General features: G+C 37.4%; 1 protein-coding gene and 1 long non-coding RNA gene across 3 annotated transcripts; one reads left to right on the forward strand and one right to left on the reverse strand.

The window, feature by feature from the left end:
• Positions 1-517: 517 nt before the first annotated feature.
• LOC145233739 (major facilitator superfamily domain-containing protein 12-like) lies at positions 518-8,788 on the forward strand. Of its 2 annotated transcripts, XM_080098511.1 has the most exons (12): positions 518-658; positions 3,510-3,720; positions 3,857-3,980; positions 4,391-4,514; positions 5,043-5,171; positions 5,637-5,704; positions 6,078-6,125; positions 6,340-6,477; positions 6,880-7,050; positions 7,448-7,542; positions 7,993-8,147; positions 8,352-8,788. In XM_080098511.1, the coding sequence occupies exons 1-12, from the start codon at positions 532-534 to the stop codon at positions 8,375-8,377; spliced, it is 1,416 nt and encodes a 471-aa protein (XP_079954637.1). In that variant the 5' UTR covers positions 518-531; the 3' UTR covers positions 8,378-8,788. The 2 variants fall into 2 exon arrangements, with proteins under 2 accessions (XP_079954637.1, XP_079954638.1); XM_080098512.1 differs by lacking the exon at positions 6,340-6,477.
• Positions 7,321-7,494, reverse strand: LOC145233740 (uncharacterized). The gene is made up of 2 exons (XR_013861174.1): positions 7,439-7,494; positions 7,321-7,363 (listed from the first exon to the last, which is right to left on the reverse strand). It is a non-coding gene; the product is annotated as an uncharacterized LOC145233740 (long non-coding RNA).
• Positions 8,789-9,915: the final 1,127 nt, after the last annotated feature.

The following is a 9,915-nucleotide window of genomic DNA, read 5'->3' on the forward strand; positions in this document are numbered from 1 at the left end:
GAACAAGAGGGGGCACTTGACCCCCCTTGGAATTTCAGTGTACCTCAATTTAACATATTTTGCAGCAAACCTAATTAAAGTGGCAGCGTGGGGATTTGTGACATCGCTCAATGCTTTAACTTTTAGGCAACTCAATTGTGAAGTGCACGATTTATGGCTTCATATGTAACAAATTTTTGATGTATTAAAGTATGAGCCAAAATTTGCCCCCTCTTGCAAAATTTTCTGCCGGCGCCCATGCATATACTATGTGTATACTAGGTTGCCACTAAACTTTCACATTTCCCACGCAGTAGTCGCGCTTAGTTGCGTTATATCTATAACACGGACCTACAGTCGCTTCGTTTTTTGCTGGTTTGGCAGCGAATCACCACTTGCAATCGCTATCAGAAGCAAAAAAGCGTACAACCGGAAATTTTTCTTAAAAAATACATTTTAAACGATAAAGTCGAGAAATAGGGGAACCCTAGTTTACTTAAAACTGTCAACAAAAAGTATTTGATCTACCAGATTTTGGAGTTCAGTAACAGTATGGCTGGAAATATTTTGCTGGTTGGTCAACTATCTGACGGAATCGCAACAACTTTTATCGGGTTCGAATCAGACCGAACACATATTTCCTGTAAATATGGCCGGAGAAAATCATGGCACTTATTTGGTAAGACAGTGTACATCATAAACTAAATTGGTCTGTTTTCGGCAAATTATTGCTGTTTTGGACCTTGCTTGTGTTGCAAGGTGTAGCCTACTGTGTAGTCTTATTAAACGCCTCTGAAAGTTGGTAAAATGTAACAATGGACAAAATTGTTGTAATAGCACTGGAGTGCGGGGTGGCGCGCACCCCCAGCTTTGACCTTTGTATGACTTTAAAATCGCACATTTGTTTAAGTTATGTCGGTTTTGAAACGTGTTTTATGTTTATTTAGCGTTGTTAGTCGCAATAACCTTCTGTCATTATTTTTTTAGTACATGTAATGCTAACCGGTTCGCTGGTCTCATAAAATTTTGTGAGACGGTTCTATAGAACCGGTGCGAACCGGCTGAATCTTTCCACTGCTTATAGCCACTTTTAGGTGTTGTAGCCGTGGTTTGTTTGCAATGAAAGCACTACAACGACCTAAACTTGATTGAAGGTGACCTTAGTTTAAGCGCCACAACTCAACAATACTGAGTCGGCTACGTTACGTGAATCGCCTTTACTTTTATAGCCTGGCGTAACAAATTACTTAACACTAAATCGTCGTTAAAATTGCTGATTCGGCAAATCGTTCAGCAGGTACATAAAATGTCACGACCACACGAAGAAATTGTGTCAAGTGATTATTTGCAACATAATATGGCAGAAACTACAGCTTATAAAGCACGTTTACGAAAAGGTAGAAGCGCCGATGATTACAAGTTGCACCCCCGTATTTTTTTAAACTCCACGCCTATGGTTTAGGCCAGGGGTGTCCAACTCGAACACACCGCCGTGCCAATTTTGGTTTCAAAATATACTCGCGTGCCAACCTTTGGTACTTTTTCCAAACCATGTCTTAAACGTCTTAACGGCACGGGCTCAATCCGAATATTTGGCCAATATGTAGAACCCTATTAAATGGTTAGAAAAAAATGTCGTCAAGTGCGAGTAAACTTATTTATTATACTCCAGAAACATTTTGTTCTGTTTACGCGACACAAGTGCAAATAGCTTGCAAGGGGCACTGGAGTACTTTGTGTAACGTCAAAAACTTATCTTTGTTGAAGTTACGTCGGTTGTAAAATGTATTTCCAACTGAAAACAAGACGTAATTAACTGAACAGACATCGGTTGAAACGCAACATAAATGGCACGCTCACTAACGTTTTAGTGTTATGTGGCGCAATAACTTTCTGAAATAAAAATAATTACATTTTTTTCGTTAATGAAGTCCATGGGCCAACATTAAACAATGCAAGGGGCTTATACCCGCTTTTAGATGTTGTTATGTAGGTTTGCATTACCGATTCCTAAGCCGTGTTTAATGTCCGTTTGCAAAGCACTGCAACGACACAAACTTAATTCAAGATGACCTAAGTTTGGGCGTCAACAATACACGATCAGCTATGTTTGAAACGTGAATTGGTTTTACTTTTATTTCCTGCGTAACAAGTTCTTTAAAAACTAAATCGTTGTTAAAATTACTGATTCGGCAAATCGTCCTTTCGGTATATGCATACGTTATTGGACGCACAGCAAACACCCCAACCACACAAAGAAATGTGCCAAGTGACTATTTACAGTATAATGTGACAGAAACTACAAGCTAAAACACAGAAAAGGTATTGGTATATACGGTATAGTCGCATACCGCCGAAGTATCGTACAGGTACATATACTGCACATGGTATAGGTATCGGCGCTATTGATCAAAAGTCGCACCCCAGGCATTTTTTAAAACTCTACGCCTATGGCAAGGAGGCTTTAAATTTTGTTTTTTAAAAAAAAAAAAAAAATTTAAAAATTTTGCACGCCAAGTTTTGGGGTTTGCACGCGAAAATTTTGCACCAAAGGCATTTAATTGGCCTGTCTTGACCTCTTTTACTTGCTTTGCGCCTGCTGAAATTGGTCTTGCACGCGAACTTACGGGTCGTGCACGCGCGCACGCGTAACATGTAGGTCCTGCACGCGCGAGATCTCGTCGGGAACTGCCATACTCTGCAGACTGGGGGTTGTGTAACTTTACTAATGGTAATCTTTACATAAGTTAAAATAAAGGCCAAGAAGAATCAATGGAAACAAATTTAATTTGCGTGACAAATCCTAATGTTTACCATCTCATCTAAATGTGCAAAAGCTCGCGTGCCATTTTCAAATGCTCTGCGTGCCACTTTTGGCACGCGTGCCACGTGTTGGACACCCCTGGGTTAAAAGATCCCAAATTTGCCTGTTGCTCCTCATTTAATTAGACCACTCTACATTCACCCTTAAACTAGAGATGTACCGAATCGGCGAATTTTCGGTTCCGGCGTAACCGAATATTCGGCAGTGCTGTCGAATAAATTCAACCGAATCATTTATGACGTCACGCGAAGTCGTACGCTACGCGTTTTTAGTTTTACTACCAGGCAAACAGTTCAGAAATCAGAATACTTGTGTTTTTTCATAATTTTAGTTGTGTGGTGTTTAATATCGCCTCAGGCATGATAGCCTGATTTGTTGGCTGTAGTGCGAAAAACAATAATGTATTAAAAATCATAATACTTGGTGCAATTTTAGTTATGGCGTAGTTTAAAAGATTGTGTAGTACCTTATAAGGCGAAGGCGGAAAAAATGCCAATAATGAATGAAGTCAATCAAAGCAATGCATTGGATGGTGCAATTGATTTCAAATCCCTGGACCTTTTTGTAAAAATAATGATCAAAATTGTTGCATGTTTTTATACCCATGTGTTTCTGCCTAAGTTTTACATTATCATACCAAAGTGTGTGAAACAGTAACATGGTGAAATTTATAGTTTGTGACATCTTTATTTTACTTTTTGTTCAGGTACTGTATCTCTGGCACTCACCTATCCATTTTTGTACATGCAATGTATCGGCTGTAAACAAAACACAGCAGAGTATGCACAGTTTATATATTATGCCCCTATTTTTCTTATATCTCAAATTGGATGGGCGTCAACCCAAATCAATCATCTCGCGTTAATTCCTGAATTGACGCATGATGACGGGGAAAGAGTTACTCTTAACGCTATCAGGTAGGATTCGAACATGTAAATGTACAATAAGTTATTATTAAAACCTTAATGTGGTTTGCATAGAAGTGTTATTTACACATTTATCACAATAGCACAGCAACAACAAGTATTAACTTCTAATATTACTGTTTTTTAGGTATACATTTGCAGTTTTAAGCAGCATATTTGTGTATGGAGTAGCTTGGGGGGTGCTTGGGCTCCCCTCACCTCACTCGTCCAAAAACAGTGAACTGTCCCCGGCTGATGCACCAGCTTTTCAGGTAAAATCAATTTTATCATGTTGGCCTGATTGTAAAGCATTTCCTGTGGTGAATCATTATGATATGGTGTAACTTAACAACAGCAACATAGTTCTATTGGTTAAGCATTGTTGTCATCTTGCCTATTGTATATATATAAGGTATTGCTGCCAGGCATAATGTGAAGTTGTTTATCGTGCACTGTACTAGTCGCATTCAGTGTTATTTACCCTGATGAAGGCGCCCTGTATAGGATATCAAAACGTTGGTAAGGTATAGAAATACATTTGCCAGAAGAGCTCTATAAACTTGATTTTTCCTATTGTTTGTTTGTTTTTGTCTATTTTCCCATTTACTTTTTTGCCTAAAAGCTCAAAATATGCTCATTATATATTAGTTCATCATTTTTTTCAAAATCTTTTTGTTTGCAGACAATGGTTTTAATTGTGGTTGGAACTGGAATTTTGTTTTCTTCGATTTTTCATCTCGGATTAAAGGAAGGACCTTCTCGACCCCACTCGTTCATAGAACCAGAAGATTCATGCAGAGAAAATTGTGAGCAAGTTAATGCACTAAATTATTGATAGGCTAGCTTGGTGGAGGAGAATCCCATACATTCAACATCAACTTACACTAAATTCACCGAATTAAATGATACAATTACTTTGCTATTTGGGAAGTGCTAGTAGGCCTATTTGAGGTGTAAAAGCGAAACAAGTTTATGGGAAAGCGCATTGCCATTTAAAGGTATGGCCCATCACAATACATAAAGTGTCCCCTGTGGCAAATTAAATGCCAAACCTTGCTCTCTAGATCACAAAACAACAAATATTACATGCGCCTCTGGTGCCTTGCTTTTGTTAAAAATCTGCTTGTGAGGTAGAGTTAGCGTTGTTTTGTCTATATTTGTACAATCAGTAACATTATGCCCCCCCAACTCCAAAAATGGTCACAATCACCCCATCAAAGAACCTTGTTTTAAAAAGTAGAAAACACAGAAACTTTAATATAACTTAAAATCTAATATAATGTAGTTATTGGTGTTTTCCACAAATTGGGATAACATCGTCTTAAATATCGCAGGTGAATCAAATGGACAGGTTGTCTCACTGCCAGATGAAAATATACCACTGATCCAGAGACCGAAAGAAAACACACAACTCATCCAGAGACCGAAAGAAAACACACCGATTATTCAAAACACAGCTCCGGGTAAAAAATGACAAATATTGCAACGTTTTTTCTGAACTTGTGTACGTAATTGCAAGTCGTCACAAATGAAACTTATATGTTGAGAACTTAATACAATGAAGTGTAATAAAAACAAGGCCATGAATATTTGTAAAGCATCATTTTTTTATTTCTGTTGGATTGGAATTGCTGCAAAGTGCAAAATATTGCTAACTACCGCTTTTGCTAATGTGTTATTTCTTGGGAAAAATGCTATTTGTCTGGTTTAGCGGAGTCTGGTAGACATGTGAAGTTATGAAACGATTTGATCAAGAACTTCTGCAGAGGTTTAAATATGTGCTGCATTGAGTTGTGTCCAAAGTTTGTGCCAATTTTTTACTGTTTTCTCAATTTTGGGCAGTTTTCTTGAATGGGGTTTTATTGTGATAAAAATGAGTTGACTTGATTTTGCATTGCAATAAATAATCATAATTTTATTTATTTTAGAAATAACGACAATCGCTTGCTCAATAAACCACTGGTATGATTGGTTCAAGAAGCCAATGTTTTATCAGGTTAGCAAATTGTAAAGTTTTACTCCCAAAAAAATTACTGCAAACATGAAAACAAATTGTGTAGCGGATATTTATGCTAACTTAACAAGGTTTTTTAACAAAACTAGGGTTTTTAACTTGATGTTTCCTACCATAAAACATTTCATGGTATTTGTGTTGGAGTTGGTCATACACTGTAGTCATACATCAGAATTCAATTGTGGGTGAAATGTTTCTTGTTTAAATAAAACAAGAAAATGTGATCGAATCACTTTGCTTCATAAAAAAATAATCGCTGTACTTCGTGAAGCATTTTGTTAATATGTACTGCTAATTTATAGAAATTTAGTTTAATATGTAAATATATATTTAACAATCAGAAACTTTATTGCAGACAGCAATGTTGTACAGTTGCACAAGATTGGTGGTGAACCTTTCACAGGTAAAATGTGACCAACATGTTCACTATACTTTAACTGCAAAATTCTTAAAGTATTCTAAAAGCACGAGGTTGCTTATTGCATCAATAAATACCTTAATATTGTGACACTAAAAAAATCTTTCATACTTTTTTCTGCAGAAGAATCATTTGATTTTTATCGTGTACTTTCTGTTTATCAGGCCTTAAAAATAGCAGCATCATTTGTTTTGTGTAGGTTTACATGCCAATGTATTTGACAGACACATTAAAACTACACAAACAATATATTGCTGTTGTTCCACTTGTTGTTTACTTGTCCGGGTTTTTGGCTGCTGTGTTAGTGAGACCAGTAACAAGTTTCATTTCACAGGAGGTCAGTGACAAAATTTAAAATTTGGTGAAAAGTATGTTAGAAAAATATTTAACTGCAAATGTTAATAGAAAAGCGGCAGACAATGCACACTGTTGCAACCTATAAGTTCTCATCAGTGCAGCTGGTCGGCCGTATTGGCTAGTGTAGCCATCTATGTCACTTCAGTTCGTTAGGAGTAACAGGCTAAAAATCCATGCCTCACCTATTCTGTCCATAGCCACAACCGAGTATAAACCACAGAAGAAACTGGCTCACAATGGCCAAGCAATTCTCTTGTCACCAGCTGCACTAAAGAGACCTTATAGGTTGAAATATTGTGCACTGTCTGCAGCTTATCATTTATTGGCTCTATGCTTTTACAATAGTAGAAAAATATATGACATAATACAAATATTTTTGCAGGTTGTTTATTTCTTTGGAGGCTTGTTAGTGTTGGGAGCTTGTATCTGGGCTTACTTTATTCCCACGCACAGTTTTATGGTGTTCGGAATGGCCGTGTTTCTCGGGATGGGAACATCAATCATCCTTGTGATGTCACTATCAATGACAGCAAAGCTCATCGGCAAAGCAACTGTAAGTATTCCGTTAACCAGAGATAATTACATAAGCTATTGCTGCCAGGTATAATGTCAAGTTCATAAAAGGTGAGGACATTTCAGTGATAAAATAATGGTCGTGCTGTTCCTGGTGAAATGCATTTATGTGTGAAGCAGAACAATTGGCTTGTATTGTTACTTTGCTGTGTGAAGCCCATTTGACTTCATGACTAAATGTATCTTTAGAATAAGTTTCGAAAAAGTTATTTCAAAATTGTAATTGATTTTACAATAATTACATTGCCAATGAAAACACAGACTGGTTTGAGTGTATTGAAAGCTTCAGATTGCTGTAAAATTAAGAAATGATATAGCTAATATTGTGTGTAAATGTGAGATAGCTTTAAAACATGAAACAAACTTACACATTTCAGACAACTGGAGCTTTTGTTTATGGAGCAATGAGCATAACTGACAAAGTGTCCAACGGAGTCGTTATCGTCATAATTCAAAACCTCAATCCATGTTTGTGAGTCACAGTTTTTGTCTTTTGCAGTTTTTGGGACCCATGTGTTTCTGCCTGTTGAAACAAATCAAGGTCATAAAGACATTGGCTAATGTGGACCTAATGTAAAAAATAGGGAATATATTACGATTGAAAAAGGTTGTAGTGTACATGCTATAGCAAAATGTACTAAGCCACCCTTCTACGGGTACCCTTCCCTGAAGTGGACGCATAATGTTTTTTGTCAAAAAATCTATAAAAAAAATTTAAAACCTTTTTACCATGACTAATTTGCATTTTGCTTGCAAAAACAGTCATGTTTGTAGAACCAATGGGGTGTGTAGTAAATTGATAAATAGGGTGCACAATGTAAAAATGGAAATATGTGGGAAAGCCACCTTTCTAGCCGTCTTTACAAACTTAATGTTTTTTGCAGGAAATTTTGTTACATATATATTTTTTGAAACTTTTCAGACGTGAATGTAACAAATGCGCTGGATTTTTTCGTGGAGTTATGTCATACGTTATTGGTGCAATTATGATTTTGGCTCTTATTTCATTATTTACAACAACTTTTACAAATAAAATAAAACCATCATCACAAATTGAAAACAAACAACAACACAAAGGTATGTATGATGTCATATAAGGATTGTGAGCAAACAATAAACCTTCAGACAGTCCACACTGTTTCAATCTAACAAACTGGAGTAGCTTATACCGATAATGTATTGCCACCACCTGTACTAATAAGTCCTTATACGTTGAAACAGTGTGCATTATGTATTGACTTGCTTTTATTACATAACAATACATCTGTTTGTCACAATCAGGTTCTGATGACCAACAATCTGAGTGAAACAACTAGAGGAATGCTTGAACTTTTTCATATTACCTGCAAAAGCTTGTGCACTATTTCATTACTTGCTGTACAGCAGGGGTGTACAACCTTTGTCACTGTGGGGCCCAATACAATTACCAAGATTAGATTGTGGGCCGCATCTTTATATTCGTTGAAATTCGCTTTTGCTTCTAGCAGCATAGGCCACATTTGGCCCGCGGATCACGGGTTGCCCACCCCTGCACTACAGTATTGCCTTGTTCACACAAAAATTGTTGCCATAAAATGAATTTGAGGTGATAATGGAAACATTGCACAGTTACTCACATAAAACAAAACACAACATGCAGACAATTATGCTCGAATGCAGTAACAAAAAAATGTTTCTTGTCTTGAAAACAGACAAAATGAAAGAGAAAACTGTTGTTGGCAAGGTTGTGATTTTGTAGATTGCTCTGTCTAAGTTAATGCAGTGTTAGAGAGACTTGAGTCACCTTTTTTAAAGGACTCGAGTCCCAGTTGTGAAAAGACTTGACTCGGACTCGGTATAGCACTGACAAAAAAGAATTTATTACAGATAACCTTTTCTTTAACCACACAACAGAAGGAGGTTACTGCGCGATGCGTGGTTAGTTTTGCTTAAACAAGCTAAACTTTCTTGCGCTGGCATTATGCGTTGTAGTTGCCGCTTGGTTTAAGCTAGGGGTGTCCAAAGTGCTGCCCGCAGCGGCATTTCAAGTGGCCCGCAACTGTTGTTTCAAATTTTGTCGGGTATGGCCCGCTACAATTTGAATTAGGTTTTTGGGTTTTAGCTACTTGCAAATTCACGCAAAAGCTTTTCCATTGAACTTTATTTACCGGCGAAAAAAAAGTATACATGGTGCTGACGCAACAAAATCCCAAAATTTATTTAAATGGCGTAAATTTTGTGTTATAATTGTCCAGTTAAAAACTTTGCAAAAAACGTTGGCCCGTGGGCGTCGCTGCACCTGATAAAAATTGGCCCCCATTAAAAAAGGTTGGACACCCGCAGTTTAAGCGAATGCAGTACATTTCAAAACCCAAGTATTTATTTGCCGCAGTTTTCGATACCGGAGGCTGGTGTACACTATTAGAATACATGCAACGTGACGTTGGTGGAACCAGTCGAGGGGGCCAATAAACTAACCACCCGTGTTACGGAAAGAGGGTGGGGTTCGACAGGAAAAGAAACCACCGAAAAACACTGGGTTGGCCATTTTAGAACGACGCAACGCTTAATCCATTCTACTAACCCAGCGATTCCCAACCTTTCTGTGGCGGCGTAGGCCAGGGGTCCGCAAATACTTTTTGGCGCGACCCTAAAAAAATTGCTCTAAATTCTCGCGACCCAAGCATTTTAGCATGTACGGTTGTGGAAAATACTGATCAACTAAATATCAATATTAAGACTGCTATTATGCTATTGTCAGTTGCTATTTTCACATAAAACAGTAGGTAAACGAACGTATTTATTCTAACAAATGAGAACTGTGGGCTCTGTGTTGAGAATACAGCTAATCAGAAAACGCTTGCTT

Source organism: Phallusia mammillata, chromosome 6, assembly GCF_965637545.1.
Source record: "Phallusia mammillata chromosome 6, kaPhaMamm4.hap1.1, whole genome shotgun sequence".
Classification (NCBI taxonomy): domain Eukaryota; kingdom Metazoa; phylum Chordata; class Ascidiacea; order Phlebobranchia; family Ascidiidae; genus Phallusia; species Phallusia mammillata.